This window comes from Stegodyphus dumicola, chromosome X2 (genome assembly GCF_044657685.1).
Source record: "Stegodyphus dumicola isolate Sdum_Otavi_A_Nest chromosome X2, ASM4465768v1".
Classification (NCBI taxonomy): domain Eukaryota; kingdom Metazoa; phylum Arthropoda; class Arachnida; order Araneae; family Eresidae; genus Stegodyphus; species Stegodyphus dumicola.
Window position 1 is genome coordinate 39,194,650 of NC_140781.1, and position 19,686 is coordinate 39,214,335.

General features: G+C 35.7%; 2 protein-coding genes across 4 annotated transcripts in view; one reads left to right on the forward strand and one right to left on the reverse strand.

Moving 5' to 3' along the window:
• The window catches only part of LOC118186652 (BAI1-associated protein 3-like), a 600,433-nt gene that overhangs the window by 181,308 nt on the left and 399,439 nt on the right, over positions 1 to 19,686 (reverse strand). The gene's annotated exons all lie outside the window — the stretch shown is intronic.
• On the forward strand, positions 4,071 to 6,174 carry LOC146992733 (uncharacterized). The gene has a single exon (XM_085808865.1). The coding sequence runs from the start codon at positions 4,170 to 4,172 to the stop codon at positions 5,958 to 5,960; it is 1,791 nt and encodes a 596-aa protein (XP_085664991.1). The 5' UTR covers positions 4,071 to 4,169; the 3' UTR covers positions 5,961 to 6,174.

Sequence of the window (19,686 nt, forward strand, 5' to 3'; positions counted from 1 at the left end):
ACTAATGAGAGGTTATTAAGGATGGTTCGATTGAACCTCTCTACCATGCCGTCCGATTGGGGATGCAATGGCGTCGTTTGAGTTTTGTCAATGCCGAGTAGTTTGCATAGTTCTTTGATTACTGCCGAGGTAAAATTCCTTCCCTGATCGGAATGTAACTGAAGAGGCACTTCGAACCTGGAAATCCAGTGCTGTATCATTACCTCAGCTACTGTAACAGCCTCTTGATCAGGAACAGGGTACGCTTCAGGCCACTTGGTGAAGTAATCAATGACAACGAGTATGTATTTGTTGCCATCAGCAGTTCGTGGCAGAGGTCCTAAGATGTCAAAGGCGATACGTTCAAAAGGCGCCCCTACGTTGTAACGTTGCAGCTTGCCTCGGCTGCGTCTCTTCGGTCCTTTCCGACCTGCACAGGCATCGCAGGATCGGCACCACTTTTGCACGTCATCCTTTGCATTATTCCAGTAAAAGCGCTCACGAACTCTCTGTAAGGTCTTCATTATTCCAAAGTGACCTCCCGTAGGGCTGTTATGTAGTTCTTTAAGGACATCAGGAATGCGGGATCTTGGAAGTATCAGCTGCCATCGGAACCTCTTCCCATCATCCGATTCAAATTTCCGGTATAAGACGCCGTTTCGAATGTGAAGTGAATCCCAGAGTGCCCAATACTGTTTGGTTGTAGGACTACAGATAGAAATGTCCTGCCAGGTAGGTTTTCTGGTTGATGACTTCATTAAATCAATTATCGGTTTAATGTCGCGGTCTTCCAGCTGGTCTTTCCTGACTTCATCATCACTCCACGGTTCTCGATCAGCCGATGTTGATGTTGTAATTTGTCTTGCGACCGGAGTCAGCAGCTCGTATTTCGCTTCCACCCTGGAACAATATCGGCAGCTTTCTTGGCAAGATCTTCTAGACAGGGCGTCGGCGTTTCCGTGTGATGATCCCTTACGATGACGGATAGTGATGTCATATTCTTGGAGTCTCTGTATCCACCTGGCTATTTGACCATCAGGATTCTTGAAATTTAAAAGCCAGGTCAATGATGCATGATCGGTGCGGAGCAGGAATTTTCTGCCATATAGATAGTGATGGAACTGTTCTACGGCTTTGACTATGGCGAGCAACTCTTTCCTGGTGACACAATAATTCCTCTCCGGTTTAGACAGGCACTTGCTCCAGTAGGCCACTACACGTTCTTGGCCGTCTATTTCTTGGGACAAAACAGTACCGACACTTTCATTGCTCGCGTCGGTGTCAAGAATAAATGGTCGGTCGAGCTGAGGATACGTCAGGATTGGAGCAGATGTTAAAGCCTCCTTTAAGTTGTTAAATGCATCCTCGCATTCTTTTGTCCACAAGAATCTTTGCTTGCTCTCTGTCAGCTTGTGAAGGGGTCTTGCGATGAAAGAAAAGTCCTTCACGAATCTCCTATAGTAGGTGCAAAGCCCTAGGAAGCTTCTCAGCTGATGGACATTTTCAGGACGTTTCCAGGATTTAACCGCTGATACCTTTTCAGGATCAGTGCGCACACCTTCTGCAGAGATGACATGTCCCAGGTAAGTCACTTCCTTTCGGAACAATTTGCATTTAGCGGGACTCAGCTTCAGATTGGCTTCTTTCAGTTTCTGAAGCACCTTCCTAAGATTTTCTAAATGTTCTTCAAAACTCTTTCCGACGATGATGATGTCGTCCAGGTATATCAGGCAGGCTTCGTAGGAAAGACCTTTCAAAACAGTCTCCATAAGACGTTCGAATGTTGCCGGCGCATTACACAGTCCAAACGGCATCACCTTGAATTGCCAAAGCCCTTGTCCCGTAGTAAATGCCGTCTTTTCTCGGTCTTCAGGCTGTATTTCTACCTGCCAATAACCACTCTTTAAATCAAGTGTTGAGAACCACTTGCTTCCAGAAAGAGTGTCTAGAATGTCGTCAATTCTAGGAAGAGGGTAACTGTCTTTCTTCGTAACCTCATTCAACCGGCGATAGTCAACGCAAAATCTTGTTGAGCCGTCTTTCTTTCTGACGAGAACGATGGGAGATGCCCATGGACTCGCTGAAGGCTCGATGACATCGCCTTCTTCCATATCTTTTAACAGTGTTCGCACCTCTTCCTGTTTAGCAAACGGTAGACGTCTTGGATGTTGCTTGATCGGGGGATGATCGCCGGTATCTATTCTATGTTGTGTCAAACTAGTTCGACCCACGTCAGAAGACGAGCAGGAGAAAACAACTTGAAGATCTTTGATGACGCGATCGGCAGCATTCTTCTCTTCATCGTTCAATTGCGCATTCTGCAATAACTCCGATGTAATGCTCTCTGATGAGGACACGGATTCTTGGATATTGCTCTTTCTTTCAACGCTGGTTACTGGAGTACATGCTGCAACCACGTCGCCTTTCTTAATAACTCTCGCCTTCTCAGTTACATTGGCAACTCTCACCGGGATAACCATTCTCGATAGGTCGACGAGTGTTGAGGCTACTAGTACTCCTTTCGGGCTATTACAGTTATTGGGATATTCTATGATGCCGTAGCGGAAATCTCTGTTTTCGGCTATAGATCCAGGGAGTAAAATTTCTGTTCTAGCCGGTATTGTGATATTGTCTTGTGCTATGATTCTGTGGACAAATTTAACTTCTTCATTATTAATTCCAAATAATGTTATGTCCTCAGACGCAGAATGCAATTCGTTATTTTTAAAGTCCAAGGAAAAATTGTATTTCCTTAGAAAGTCCAATCCGAGTATGCAAGAATCAGTGATCTCTGCTACATATGCCGTGTGATGGTAAGCGGCACTTCCAAACGTGATGTTAACATTTACTTTCCCATTGATGTCGATCTTCTCACCGGACACAGTCTGTAGGGTAACGCAGGGCGGCGTCCAGATAAGTTTGCTTTCCAGTTGTTGAGCCAAATCTTTTCGGATGATGGTAACGTTGGCTCCTGTGTCTATCGTCATATTGCAGGGGACTCCGTTAATATGTCCTATTATGAAAAGTCCATTACTGCCGCCTCTCACTGCAGAAATCTGAAGCGCTTTAAACTGGGGCTTTTCATTATCTGGCAACCTCCGCCCCGCGAGATGGCCACTAATTAGTTTCCCTGCTGCTTGTTAGAAGCGGTCTTAACATCCGTACCCTGGGGTATTCTGCAGTTTCGTCGTATGTGTCCTTCAGCACCGCAGTTCCAGCACTTAACGGTCGGTTTCTTCTCACCAATATTCCGTCTCAAGGCGTTCAGTTGTCTAGTTAAATCGTCTAGACGAGCGGTGACTTGATCCCCTGGCTCCTGGACTTGAGCAGCTCTGACTGGGTGGCGGTCTCGACGAGTGGCTTGCTGGGCTGCCTCGAATTTCATGGCGTACACTAGAGCGCTTTTTAAATCTTTTACATCCGCCATTCGTAGAGCTTTTTGTATTTCAGTATCCCGGATGCCATCGATGAAATATTGCAGGGACAGGATTTCCCTTGTTTCTGTCGGGCACTCCGAAAAGGCGTGATGTGACAGCCTTTCAACATCCGTGGCGAGCTCCTGAAGTGATTCAGTGGGCTTCTGTTGACGGGATTTTAATTGAAGCCTACTGTAGTCTTTTAAACATTTCTCGCCAAAGCGCCGGACAGAGCTTCGAAATCTAACCTTTTGTTTTCGGGAAGAGTCTGAAGGATATCCGCTGCGTCGGCTCTTAAGGGGTCTCACGACCTTTAAATCTTCAAAAATATCGATTTTTTGAAAAACATATATGTTTTAGTTTGAACATTTCTGCGCACTTTAAAAAAACCGTGTTAAAATATTCCGTGTAGTTTAGGAGATATCATTAAAAACGTAAAGGTCACTGACACGAGAATCCTTCATCACGTATGTAAATAAACATTTAAAGGGACACGTCATTTGTTCACAGCTGTCATAGCCGTTATATAACTGAGTGTTGCTACATTCTAGCCTACAAGTCTTATTTTTATTTCGTCAGCAATCAGTAGCAATGATTCTACTCAACTTAGTACTTATTCTGAATGTTTACATCGTGTTTCCGTAAGGTATTACTACGTTGTTTGATTCTGCAAAGTTGTATTGACGTTTGCAGCATTTATTTTGTGTATATTGAATTTTTGATGCGTTAGTCTTTTTGCTGCAATAATAAGTATATTTATATATTATATTTGTGATGGCAAATAATAAAAGAGCTTCTGGGAAGCGAGCTAAAAAACGTCGCTTCCACGGCAACCGCTACACGAATATCAGATCTGAACTTTCTGATAAAAGCTTGGTTTCATCAGGTGATGACCATAATACTCAAATTGAACATGTAAAAAGTGCATCCGAGAAAAAGCTTAACAATGCATTATTTAATGAAAGTGATACTGACATTATGAATCGTTTTCATGGCTATATAATTATGGATAAAGACATATTGTTTACATTTTTGAAAGAGAATGTACTGTGCAAATTGTGCTGTAATTCTGTCAATATTTCTGAGAGAAAACCCTTTGGATTATTTTCAACAATTTCTTTGAAATGTGAAAAGTGTAGTTTTAAAACAGAATTCAATAATTCAAAGTTGATTGGTGAACACAAAAATGTTCCTGAATTAAACAGACGAATTGTTTATGCTATGCGATGCATTGGTCAAGGTCTGGAACCTCTAGAAACATTTTGTGGTGTAATGGATCTAGGTAAACCTGTCACACAGAATGCTTATGACAAAATCTGCAAACATATAAATGCAGCTTCAAAAACTGTCGCCATTCAAAGTATGAAAATTGCTGCAGAAGAAGAGGCATGCAAAACTGCATCAAATTCTGTCACCGTAAGTGGTGATGGAACATGGAAAACGAGAGGACATACTTCACATATTGGAGTATGTTCTGTAATAGGTGCTGAAACAGGGAAGGTTTTAGATGTTGAAGTTCTCTCGTCCACTTGTAAAGGATGTGATCTATGGAAAGCAAAAAAATCTGGGAAAGCTTTCGAAGAGTGGCAAATGAAACATTTGCCAAATTGTCAGAAAAATCATATCGGTTCTTCAGGAAAAATGGAAGTCGATGGTATGGTAAAAATTTTTCACAGATCAGAAGCAGAAAGAGGTCTCAAATATATTAATTATATTGGTGATGGTGATTCTAGAACATTCCCTGCTATACGTGACAGCAAACCATATGATGATGAAACTGTTTCAAAACTTGAATGTGTTGGTCACGTACAAAAAAGAATGGGAACTCGACTGAGAAAGCTAAAACAAGACTATAGATGTAAAAATCTGGAGGACGGTAAACCTTTATCAGGCAAAGGACGACTGACAGACACCATGATAAATAGGCTGACTCAGTATTATGGAAATGCAATTCGCTCAAATGCTTTGTCAGTTGATGAAATGCGTAAGGGTATTTGGGCAGTTTATTTTCATACGAGATCAACTGATGCTGAACCATTACATACATTTTGTCCTGCTGGTGCAGACTCATGGTGTAAATATCAACAAGCAGTTTCAAATGGCTCAGTGGGTAAATTTCATCATAAAGTGACTTTACCATCTTCAGTCATGGATGTTATAAAACCTGTTTTTAAAGCTTTATCAAGTCCAGATCTTTTGAAACGATGCCTTGGTAGCTTCACTCAGAATCCGAATGAATCTTTTAATTCCCTCATATGGCAGATGTGTCCGAAAACTTCTGGATCTGGGAAACGAATTGCAGAAATTGCTGTATATGAAGCAGCAATTTTATTTAACTTGGGAAAAAAGGGTAGGCTATCTGTCATGAGGCAAATGGGTATCCATCCAGGTATAAATGCAATAAAATCTCAACTTCGCAGTGATATGAAACGTGTAAATACTGCTAAGAAGAGAGCAATGCAAAACACTATAGAAGCACGAAAAGCAAGGAAAAGATCCAAAACAAGTTTAGAACATCAGCAAATTGATCAAGAAGGAATAATGTATGAACCTGGAGGTTTTTAATTTGTGTATATAAATATTATAAATAGTAACAGTATTTTGTGATAAGTTATGTGTGTCGACAAAAATTTAAACATCTTGTTCAAGAAACTGATTATTAATATATTTTTATTCTCAGAAATATTTATAGGTTTATAACACAGTTTGCACATTGCATTCTCTTTCATGTATGTGAAAAATATATCTTTATCTGCAATAATGTATCCTTGATAACGGTTGACTGTGTCATCACTTTCATTAAACAATGCATTGTTAATTGTTTTTCAGATGCAGTTTCCTTATTATAAATATACATTCTGTCATTAACTTTATTCAAAACACAAACAAAAAGCATAAAATACAAATTAGGTACCAAATAGTACGAGTTAAGACTCATTAAGTCACAATGTTACTCATTTTTATAGCGATGCAAACTTTACAGGTCTTTATCTCAAAACGTATTTTTTTAATGCGTCGCGCATGATATTTCAAAAACTTTTTAATGTATCTTTCTGAAATTTGTACCATAGTATTATCATGTTACACTAAATTAATTAAACTAAAATTTTGGTATTTTAATGAAATGTTTCAATTTTATAAGGTATGTAAAAATCAAAATATAGCAAAAAAAATTATATTTAATATATATATCATAAAAAAATTAAAAATGCATGAATTGTGTAATATTTTTAGTTCAGTTATATTCTCAAACATTCTTCTGCATAAAAAAAGAAAAATTAAACATTTTGGTACAAAACATTTCTTGTACATGTGCGCGCAGTGTGTGTACAGATTAATTAGATGTGAAAAATGTCTTATAATTTAACATTTGTTTTTACAATTTTTATTATAATTTTCAAATTTCAAGTACATTTAATTAAAGAATAGACATTAAATTAATAATGAACAAAATATTGAGTATTTTTGATAAGAATTAAAAAAGTTGCACAAGATTGAAAAAAGGTAAAAAAATTCATCTTTCGACTCATTCAAGGGTCGTGTGACCCCTTAAAGAAGCGGCGAGATGACAGGCCTTAGCTTGGGAATCCCATCCATTCGCATCCGCAACGATAGAAAACTGGGTCTTGTACACTTGCCAGGATGTCTTCCCATCATATGTGGATAGCTTCAGAAATGGACGAGCAGGCATCGGTAAGAATTTAAAATCATCATTCTTGCTCCCTGCCGTCGCTACGAATTTCTTTAACGTTTCCATTTCTTTGGCAACTGCAGAAACTCTCTCATCAATTTGTTGTTCGACTTGGTGTTGGACGGCACAAACTCTTCCTTCAATTCGTTCCTCCACAGCCGAAACTCTCCCATCTATATGTTCTTTTACAGAAGAAACTTTTTTTTCTATTTCTTCTTTCACCGAAGAAACTCTTTCTTCAATTTGATCTTTTACGAAAGAAACTTTTTCTTCAATTTGTCCAACTTTATTTTCAACTGTGTCAATTCTGCCTTCCATAGCTTCAAATTTATTTTCTATTATGCAGGTAATTTCTCTTTTCATTTCTTCTTGACATGCTTCAATCTTTTCTTGACCAGCTTGAACGGCTTTCATTTCGTCCTTAACGGATTCCTGGCCCAATTTCATTTCTTCCTTAACGGATTCCTGGCCCAATTTAATTTCTTCCTTAACGGATTTGACGGCCCCTTCCATCTTTTCTTGGAAAGCAGCAAATGCAGTCATCATTTGCCTGAATTGTTCTTCCATCGCTCTTGTTATTGGCATTCAAATCCCACTTCTGACACCAAAAATTGTTCGTGCGTACGGGTTCGTTATGAAATGAATGCACAAGTCCGATGAAAAAAAATGAACAAAAATTTATTATTATCACAACAAAAATGCTTAAATTTTCTCAAATTATCACGCAGTATTACAATATCTCACAGTAGTTTTCTTTTAACGCTAATCCATGAATTCGCTACAATCAACAACAGTAGTTTTTTTAAACAACAACAAACTAAGCAACTACTACAAACTGAGATGTTTTCCTCCTTTTATAAGATTTTAAAATCACGCGCTAGAATTTTCCAGTACTTTCTCGAAATCAAAAAGAGATATTTATTTATTTAATGCACGCGCTCTTGTATTTTCAATTTTCCGGCTTAGCTTTCTTTTAATATTCGTCACGCGCTGCACTGCGCGAGAAATAAAACCAATTAATTTATAATTGAACTAATATTAGCTTTTTAAATACCAAATTCGTAACAGTATTGTCTATGCTACCGTTTTATTTTCATAACGGTGTAGCCGCTAAACAAAGGCCACAGAAGTTTATTTATGAGGAAAGAAACTACAATATTTGAAAAATACAAGAAGGTTTCGCAGGTACAGCTGCTTATGAAAATGAAGTGGGTGAGCTGGACAAAGAGGAAACCCCATTTAGTGCATAATAATATGTCTGCCGCAAAACCAAGATTATAAGCAAAATATCTAGCCAAAACTAATTCTGCTGCACTTGATTGTCTGAGGAACTCTCCAGATACTAATTCTGTAGAGAACATCTGGAAGTTTGCCAAAAAATAAATTGGTAAAACTCTTCCTATTACTATAATGGATCTTATAAAGGCTGTTAGTCAGACATTGCACCATAGACAATTCATCAAAAGTAAAATGGAAACTCAGTATAAAGCATACGGCTTGTTTATAAAAGTATTACTAGCTGGAAAGAATGCTCATGCAAATTATTATATTCATTTGTTTATTTTTTATCTTATTATTTAAAACTCTTTACATGAAAAGCACGAGATAATAAAGATTAATATTTTAATGTGACTAATTACTTTTACATGAGTTATAATTTTAAAAACATTTATTTCTGACAAACAAAATTACTAACCAAAAACAAATTACTAAAAACAAATGAAGAACTTTCTAGTATGCATATGCTAATTTGAAAATTTCGTACATTTTCAAAAGTCATCAATGTACTTCCTGGTATTTTTTCACTTCATCATTAAATGTAAAATGGAGATTACTGAAACGATAATATTTCAGTTTAAAAAATCTACATCTTTCTAAGAAACTGGTTTCCTTCCAAAGAAATCTAAAATGCCTGATCTGGATGGGGTATTTAAGGTAACAACACAGCACTTATACAACACATTGCATTAATTTATGCAACAGACCACATAATTTTAATAGTAATTATTGATCGTTCAAAAACAGAAAATAATATTCACTGTGCGAAAATCATATCAGTAATACCAAACGTTGTACTCCTGCTTGAATTAATTACAATTTTGAAAAGCCATTGAATATTTGATAACTGAAAACTTCACTCAAATAATCATTTATATGAATGTAAGTCATACACTTCACCCACGAAACATTTAACAAATCCATTACCAATAGTTAGATTGATTAATGATGTACGCGGGTGGGAATCCATTTATAAATCTATCATTATCCTGGATTACATTATTCTGAATTTCAATATTCGGATTGTCACAGATGACGAATTTGCAATAGGAACAGCGCGAGATAGAATACTACTAAAAAAAACCAAATCTTTAATGTATTGACATTTACACTTTAAAGACAAGTACCACAATTCCGCAAACAGAGTCGTCATAACGAAAATGAACTCTTATGAAATTTCAACACTTGGAATTTATTATACAATCCTCACCTGAATAGAAATATTTATAGAGTAAACCCTCTTTTCTATACATTCTCATAGACATCAACTCTATATATGTTCACTGTATATGCAAGGAATGGGAAGTTTCAATTATTATTTACTTAGCTAACATTTAGCAGTAATAATCGTCTTAAATAGCCAAGTCCTGAAGCCCCATATTTCAAAAGATAACAACGCTAGTTTTTCCAAAAATTTCAGAAGTGTTAAGAAAGTTAACACGATAGATATGTTTTAGTTTTACTGATTTCCAATGGAGTTTTTCAACAAATTTGGCACTGTTTAAGTGGATATTCTCAAACTTCAATAATACACTGACAACAAAAATTTGCCCTTCGTCAATATTTGCTTAGCTATATAACGTGATAATAAGATGACTTTACGGTACTTTCGGACACTGCTAAATTTGATTGAAAAACCACCTGAAATACTATCACATTTGTACCGGGAAAACGGGCAACAAATTATTAAAACTCAAAAAGATTCCAATAATTTAATTTATTTATCTTTTAAGTAGGAATTTAAAAAAATGTTTCATATTTATTTGGATATAACATTTCTTTTATTGAGAATCGTGGAAGTACTCATTCCAGCAAGACCAACATCTTAGTTTTAGATTCCTCGGACTATCATTCCCTGCAGCAATAATCACTGGAGCAAAATGGAGCAATATCATTGGACCAAAAATACTGCTTCAGTTATTTAATTTAATCGGAATTACCAGTGGAAGGGTTCCTTCTGAAAAACAAATAGAAATTTGTGAGTTTTAATATAACAATGGGAAAAATAAAAAAAGGTAATCATGTTCAAAGGTAATTATCTAAAAAGTCTGTACGAAGTCAGAATATCTAAAGCACGTCAAACTAAAGCAAAACCAGCTCTCAATGAAGCTTGCACATACCTTATACAAATCACAGCACGCTATTTCACAGGAACTGTTGAGGAGAAGTTTAACGTTGAAGGGCCAGATAATTATTCGCATAGTTGGCGCTATCTGTTGCTAGAACTGAACTTTTAAATCAAAAGACAATTTCAGTGCCATTTCAGTGATGATACAGAGTACTTTGAATACGAATTTGGTGTTTATGATTGAGCTGAATGCAAGAAAATATAAAGCAATGCTTGAAGAACATACCTTATAAGAAGAAGAAACTTAAAATATACGGAGAAACCAGGACTTTCCAAACGGACAAGGACTTTTCGCCCAATTTTTTCTCTACCACAACTTGGTTTCGGTTTCACAGTATTAGTATGACAACGTGATTACCACATAACCTAGATCTGAACATTATTGAAAATTTGTAGGAATGGTGAATTGATATGTTCAGAAAATCTATACCATTTTAGATATTTTTGTAAAATTTTGATCCTGTAGTTTTACAAACTTGTATAAATTCTATTATTTTTGAGTTTGTTTTCCATAGTCTGATAGGTAACATTTTATGAACATAGATATACACAAAGTTACAGCACGCCCTCATATGTGGATAATTAATAAATGGCTGATAATGTATATCCAACTTTTCTAACTGACATTGTTCTGGATGTTATGCGATTGCACAAAGCTTGTAGAGTATTTACATTTTAATTAATACTGTACTTCTAAGCTTAATTGACACTGTACTTAGCCCATTCTGTTATATCTAATCAATACTGAAGTAAGTGCCTTAAAATTTCTAGCAACAAATACAGCTGGCTATAACTTCTTAATTGTCGACATGTAGAAGATAAACTTAGTACGTAGTTTCTATGCATGTAGTATGTAATTATGTAATTATATAATACTGCTTAATGCAGGTACTTGAGCCTGTCGGAACAAAAGGTTGTAGAGACATTAGGCATTTTTGGAAGCAGACAAGATGAAAAGTCAGCAAAAGCCTTTGCCGGGAATCGAACCACGGACCTCTGAAATACGAGTTCAGCGAGCATGACCGCCACACCACGTAGGCATGCCAAGAAGGCGGGAGAAATACCTTATATACTCCCGCATTTAAAGGGCGACTAGGTTACCCAATTGCCAAATCCTGGTTGTGGAGAAACATCATCCACCACCCTTTTAGTTCAGGCGCCACTATAGACACATTAGGTATTTTTGGAAGCAGGCAAGATGAAAAATGCTCAAACGCTTTCGCCGGGAATCGAACCACGGACCTCTGGAATACGCGCCCAGCGTGCAGACCATCACACCACGAAGGCATACCAAGAAGGTTGGAGAAATACCTTATAAGGTAACGAACTCGTGAACATCACAGCGACAGAAGCTTTAGAAATGTCCAACCGACTCATCTCTTTTGGTGATACGTAGTAGTATCGAGAGGAAAGTGTTTAATAATTGGCTACATGAGTGGGACATTCAGATCAACAATAAAACTGAGAATGGTAAAATCGATCAGCAGTGAATTGAGAACTCGAATGATGAAGTTTCCTTGACTCGTACGAGAAGCTGTCATTCTACAGTGATTCATCAATACCTTTTAAAAGCCGAGAATAACCTTTTAAGCACGTACTGTAAGACTGTGTTATCTGCTCTTCCTATTTTACTGATTTGTTGATATTAAGAAAATCCCATTTGAACCATTTTAAAGGCGATCATATGGCTCTTATTTGGCTATATTTTAATTTATTTCCTTACTTAAAAAGCACTATATTTTAATTTATTTCCTTACTTAAAAAGCACTATATTTTAATTTATTTCCTTACTTAAAAAGCACTATATTTTAATTTATTTCCTTACTTAAAAGACATTTAAAGACATTTAGCTTTACCATTTCATACGAACTGCATGTCAGAATATTTTATTGAACATATTTAACATTGTATTTTAATATATATGTACGTAGTTTAAGTATTAAGGTTTTAGCTAATTTGTAATATACTCATCTTGCTTATTTGATTTACGTGTTTGTATCATGCATGTTCTTTCACTAGATCATTATGGCATGGTTTTATTTTAATGTGTATACTAATATACAGATACACCGTAAACTCCGGCGTATAACGCACATCTATAATTTCAAACTACATTTTTTTAATTTTTAGATATATTAGCCGTATAATGCGCACCCTTTTATTTACAAAGAAAACTGAAAGATATAGGTGAGATCCTCTTATCTTTAAGCTATTCATTCGAATATTTTCCCCAGGCTTTCGAGCAAGCGTTCAAAACGATCTCCTGCCAAACGGGATAAAAACAATACTGGATTCAGATGCAAAGTCATTCAGTTTTCGAAAGAAAATAGAAATCGTGCTGCAGCAAGGATATTTGGCGCTGGTGGAAAGCTCTACACATGAGTGGAAGAAAAATGAAATGGTAATAATTAATAAGCTAAAGATTAAATGTCCTTTGCGTAAAGGAGTATCGAAATGGCCTATCCTAGAAGATTATGTTGCGAACTAGATCCTAGAAAATTATCGGAATTAATTAATTTTAACAAAAAACAGCGTACGTTTATTTGCCTTAATGTAAGTAAAAACGAATGCAAATGAATATGAAATTTTAACGCAACTTTGAGTTGATGTAATCGATTTGTGACACGCAATAATTTAGTTCTACAGGAAGAAACAAACGTTTGTAATGGCTTCTGAATGATTTGGACAACAAGTTCATAAGTTTTCAAAAGTATATTATTAATCTGGAAGGCCAAAAAAATCATTTTCTGTCACATATTGGAAAATTAGATGAAATTACAGCAATGTTCCTGTTGCCTTAAAGAATCCAGGAAGCTTATCTGTTGCAACATGCTCAGATTCCATCTAGCGGATAATACAAGAAACTGTTTAAAGAGGGTAGCAAAAACATGGCAGTTATTCCAGACGGATTACGCTGTTAGTTCTTCAGCCTTTAGACGTGTGTATCAATACACCAAATTCAAAAAAACATTTAAAACGGAAGTGGAATACGTAGATGTCAGAAGTTTGAAAAAAGGAAACCAAATGCGACAAACCAGTCTAGAAACAGCGTGTGAGTGGATAATAAAATCATGGAATGAAATTAAGGCTGACATAATTCAAAAGTCATTTAAATATGTAGTATGTCTAACAATTTAGATGGAACGGAAGATGATTATTTATTAATGGATCAGAGTTATCCGATGATGAGAAGTTTTAATTTCGTAAGGTACGTCATTCGTTTTAAATAAATAGCATTTAAGTATGTGTAAAATATTTGATTTTTGTATGCTCTTTTTTTCCTAATTTTAAAAACTATCATTTTTATATGCGACGAATAACGCGCAACCGTAAATATCGAACTTATTTTCGGTAATAAGAGTGCACGTTATACGCCGGAATATACGATATATATATATATATCGTATCTTATATGCACGTCCGGCGTATAACGTGCATATAAGATTATAAGATTGTATACACATGGCCAATTAAGCACACAATATGTATATATGTATATCTATGTCTCTCTCTCTCTCTCTATATATATATATGTTACAGTGAAACACCAAAATCTGGAGAATGTCGACTTTCCCCGGTGAATGTCAACATTCACATAGTCTCTTGGTGTATGTCCGAAATATTTTCCTAATACTCTTATTTCTGACTTACACCGGTCAATGTCGACATTCACCATGTACTAATGGTGACTGTTGAGCATATAACAATATTATATTTTCTTCTCCGTAATTCAGTCGCGAATAAACGCACTTGAAACTTGAAATAAGAACTTAAGAACACGAGAACCTAAAACACACAATAAATTCAAAATGAGAAAGGAAGATAATAGAAGTTAAAAACTTACTTAATTATACAGTACGTTCTAAATGAGAAAATAAAATAACAGTAATAAAAAACTTACTAAATTATGTGATTCAGATCTTATTTATTACAACAACTTAAACTATTATGGCACTTTATGACCTCTCTTTTCGACTTTCACCAGGGTATATCTGTGATTGTCGACATACACCGGTGAGGGTCCGAATATACAAGAATGTAGTGAAATATTCGGTCTTTCACCGACGTATTTGGTGAATGTTGATATTATCCGGTTTATATGTTTATAAGTCGGTTTATAAGTTTATAAATTTATAAGCCGGTTTGTAAGTCGACATTCTCCAATTTCGGTCTTTCACGGTAACATATGTTTATATTGTGCACTATATTGGAATGTATTTAGATCAGGATAATTCGTTAGGCTAAATGAGAAAAACGTGCATCAACCAGCTAAGCCTTATCTCAGTGAAGCCTTTATTGGTCACCAAACTCAGATATATGCTTTGGAACTAAATACTATCGGTATGAATGTGAAAAGGTAAATATATTCAAAAAGGAACTATTGAAGGATTATTTCATAAAGCTATATGATTTTATTTTAAAGAAATTACTTCTTTGGATTATATGTTTTATATATTAATATTATAAATGGTTTTAACTACTGAAATGAAATTTCATGATGGATCAGAAGAAAGTGCGGAACGCATCTTTATTTAGTTATGAATCCACCAACAATATAAACAGTAGATATGATACATATGTATGCATAGTGCATTCGTTTTGTATAATGTACATTATGTTGACAGACGTTCATTTCCCGGTAAAACTTTAGTGGAGAGATCACAGAATATTAGTTAATGTACAGTACAGGCGCCTCTTTGCACTTCCGCCCATTTACCCTGTAATATTTCTAACTACTTTTCCTGTGCTTAGTGAGAACCTTGTTCAACTATGTAGCGACTTATCGCTGAGTCCAAGTGGGCAAATGAAAAGTACAGAGAAGTGGTAAACCCACCCTTTACTATCTCAAACTAAGAACACAGATGGCCCCTTTCTCGGGCTTACAGAAAAGCCTCCATTTGGGCTTTAACTCAAGATAAGAAAATAAGAAACTAATCTAATGCTAAACTAAACTGAACTGAGCCGAAGCTGAACATAATTATCTAACGTAGTTGGCCCTAAGGAAATTAACCAGCGAATATCAGCAGGCGCATTCAATACGGGCGAGCGTAGTTAGCTTTAAACAGCGAATTAGCCTGACGGCAAACACTCGCCACTAAGCTCTTCTGCTGAAGTAAGCGAAACCTTCCTTTAAATACTTTTCCTATCGGATTTATATTCAACACGATACTAAAAACTTATTCTGGTAGCGAATAGTAGGTGGGAAACGCTAATAAACAGTAAAGCATGTTTAAAAATTAAAATAACTGTTAGAAACTTAAAATAACTCCTACAGCCAACAAAGTTTACCAAATGACATATGAGATATCCAAAGGAAACTTCTTTAATTTTCTGTTAATATTATACCAATAAATAAGAAATTTGATTTAGGCTGTAAATAGTTCATAAAAGCACAGCAGAAATTTCTAACCTAATTTATCGACCAATCTATACATCATTAAATTAAATGAACAAGTTGGTAAAACAGTTTAATTTTTACCATACTTCTGAAAACACCATTTTCTTCGGTTTACTGTTTCATTATGTTATTAAAGATATAGTTTAAAAATGTAAATTTTCTTTTTTTAAATTGATTTCACTGTTAGCTTAATTTTACTTTAGATATCAAATTTTCAATTAATATATATATATATATATATATATATATATATTTTAAAAGATAAACATTAAATATAAAAAAATGTAAAAGATATATAGGATCTTAAATATTTGTAAAGAAAGTAGGTTTGTTCGGTTCATGTACCTGCGAAAGATGCCGGGTGAGATAACGTTATAGGAAGTCTTCAGATAGATGATAAGGCAATAAAACTTTTGACAGATATTATTTCTCGATTAAGGGTCCAACTTCCAATCGAGAAGGCATTTTTCTTAATTTTTTTACTGGATAACGTTATTGTTGCGTGATAGCGTCTTCTTTGCGTATTCAGCCAGAATGTCGTTACAATAAAAAAATAACACCTGCACTTCAGTGGACAGCCTAAATAACATTAAATATGTAAGAGTAAATGTTAAAGTAACACGCAAAACAGAAACTTAAGCGATCAATAAAACGATATTCGGCTACAAGACGAAGGGAAAGAGCATTTTTATGATTTATCATTCTTCAGAAATATATTAAAAGTTATAGCTGAATTATTAAAAAATTGCCAACTACTCGTGCGTATTCCCAACTCCTCCAGCATATATGATACATTTAATTTCAAGAATATGTTCCCATAAAGGTCCCGGATCTCTATTCGATACAAGATGCCAACTATACAATTTATTTTATGGTTTTAAGTCTAATTTTTATGATAAAAGATGGGATGCAAAGGAAAAACGGTTCCACTTTATGTAAGAGCCGCACATGAATACTAAGCGATAAAAAATTATTATACTAAAAGAGAAAATGTTATGTTTTAAAATATTTTTGCTATGCTATTTAAGAAATTCATCTATCTATGTATGGGTTTCAATAAATGAGTAGACCAGAGAAATAAAAGATGCATCAATGATATATGACAGTGGTTAATGTGGTAGGCATACGTTTTCACATGGTCGGTACAGCTAGTTAAGATCAAACTAACCGAGTCTCATGGTTAAGTGGAGATAACGAGGCACTAATTAAAGACAACGACGTCTGATTTGACAACAGCACTAGTCAATGGAAAGAAGATTCTGTGCTCAATCCTCAAACTGGGCTAAACTTTATAGTAACACATAGCTGAAGTAGAACATTTCGGGGCCCTACATTCTTCTTCCACTATTGTTGCATTTGGCTAGCCATGTAAAAATAGAAGAAGGGATTGTGCCGATTGATTTTAACTTGGTTTTTCAAGAACGATCAACTATGAAATCAATGTTTAATTTTATGACTAAATAGGAATATTTTTATGGTAAACTTAAGTTAAATTGTAAGGTATTTTCTCTTTCACTACCGTGTGTTTTCGGGGTATAAGTGGAAAGCATGTCTGGACAGCATTCAGAAGGGTCAGAGTTCGAGTTGTGGCAAGGACACTGCACATTTTTCATGTCTCTTGCACCAAATAAACCTAAAGACTCTACAGTGGCGTTCGAACTAAAACGTGGTCCACGCAAATTTGTTACTACCAGGATTTGGTGATTGGGTCCCGTCCTCCCCAACCGCCCTTTAAGTGCAGGAAAACGAAAGTTATATTCTCCTTCTTTATCTCATGCCTTCGTGTTGTAACTAGGAAGCCTCTCTGGCTAGCATCGGAAGGTCCGGAACTGGAATCTTGGGGTAAGGCATTGAAAATTTTTCATATTTTCTGCTCTGAAAATCCTAACAACTCTATAAATTTATGATAGTGATTATTTTTCTTATTATGTAGGAATAATCCGGAGCATTTTGTCGCTATATATCAGATGAAAAGAGCACTTCTCCGTGGAAATGGGGTCCTGAGTTCAACACAAAGATAATTTCTATATATAGGAATAAATAAATATTGACTGCTGTCTATTACAGAAACAGTAGGAAAAGCTTTTAAAAATTTCATGAAGTTTTTTTATACTGAGAAGCGTTTTAAGAAATGTTCCAAGAAAATTATATTAATGCCATTTGCCATTTAGACAGCTGTAGTTTGCGGTAGAACCTGAGTTTATAAAAGTTGAGGGCAGTTTTGTCAATTGAGGTATTTCGAGATAGAAACTATAATATGACGCTTCATTTGTTTCTTAAATGAGTGATGCGACTTCAATTAAAATTTCTTGAATAATTTATAAGGTATTTCTCCCGCTTTCTTAGCATGCCTTCGTAGTGTAGTGGTCTGCACGCTGGGCGCGTATTTCAGAGGTCCGTGGCTCGCTTTCTGGCGAGGGCGTTGACCATTTTTCATCATTCCTGCTTCCAGTAAAAACCTATTGACTCAACAGTGGGGCTCGAACTAAATGGGTGGGGGATGATGATTCTCCACACCCAGAATTTGGCGATTGGGTCCCCTGAAAATCCCAGTCTCCCTTTAAAAGGGGGAGCATATAACGTATTCGTCCGGCTTTTGGTATGCCTTCGTGGTGTAGTGGTCTGCACACTGGAAGCGTATTCCAGAGGTCTATGGTTCGATTCCCGCCGAGGGCGTTGCTCTTTTTACTCCTGCTTCCCCCCCGAAAAAAAACTAATGATTCTACAACTTTTAAAAAATACTTTCTTTTTAATATGTGAAGAGAAATTAGAGAATCTTAAAGAGAGAAATTACGCAACCACAATCAGCAACCTCTTTTCCATTAGTAATCACTGTACGTATAAACACTTTCGTATTGCACAGCTGAAATTCCTTTCTGGGAGAAAATGTTTTCTGATCTGCATTTGAATGTTGCAGGGGTCATCAAAGAAACATCAAAGTTTTCATTTCATAGTTTAATGACCTTACTAAGATTGAAACTTCTACCATATTAAAGGAAAAGTTAAAAAAACAAACAGTGTATAAAATGTATTATTGTCCAGTACAGTAATGCATCCAAGTCTAAGACTGAAAAAATAATAACATTAAACCATTAGACATATGAACAAATTATGATGAAAACTGTATCTCTATAAAGTATTTGCACTGAAATCCTAGACTTACGTTCAGAAAACGCATTTGATGAAAGCGCTGATAATTTGTAATTTCTCATACGATTTCAAAATACAAGATGCAGATGGTAAATTAAATACGTAGACTTTTGTTATTTAATGTGCTTTATTTATACTTCTAATTCATGCAGAAATTAAGAAAAGCACAATGAACAAATTTCAAAACGAAGACCAAAACAACAACAACGAAGAGCTGAAAATATCAAGACATAAACCATCGCCATGGGCACTTAAGCATAATTCTAATGAAACTTTAAACAAAAGGATGCGGCAGAGAAGATTTTCAGGAATTGAGCCTGAAAATCGATATCGAAAGAAAATGAGAATGAGCCTATGAAAGAAACGTTTGGAAAAGAGCAAGTAATTGGTCAGGGAAATTTGACAAAGACCAGAACAAATAAAGTAAGAGATTTTTTAATAGCAAATCAAGTCAGGCGAAAATGAACAAAGCCAAAGAAAATTTTTACAATCTGAATTTATAGCTACTAATGGACACCTTGTATAACTTTATAAGGTATTTCCTCTCTCCTTCCAATATACTTTCGTGGCGTAGCGCTAGCACACTCGGTGCGTATTCGAGAGTCCTGGTTCGAATCCCGGAGAGGGAATTGCACACTTTTCCCTT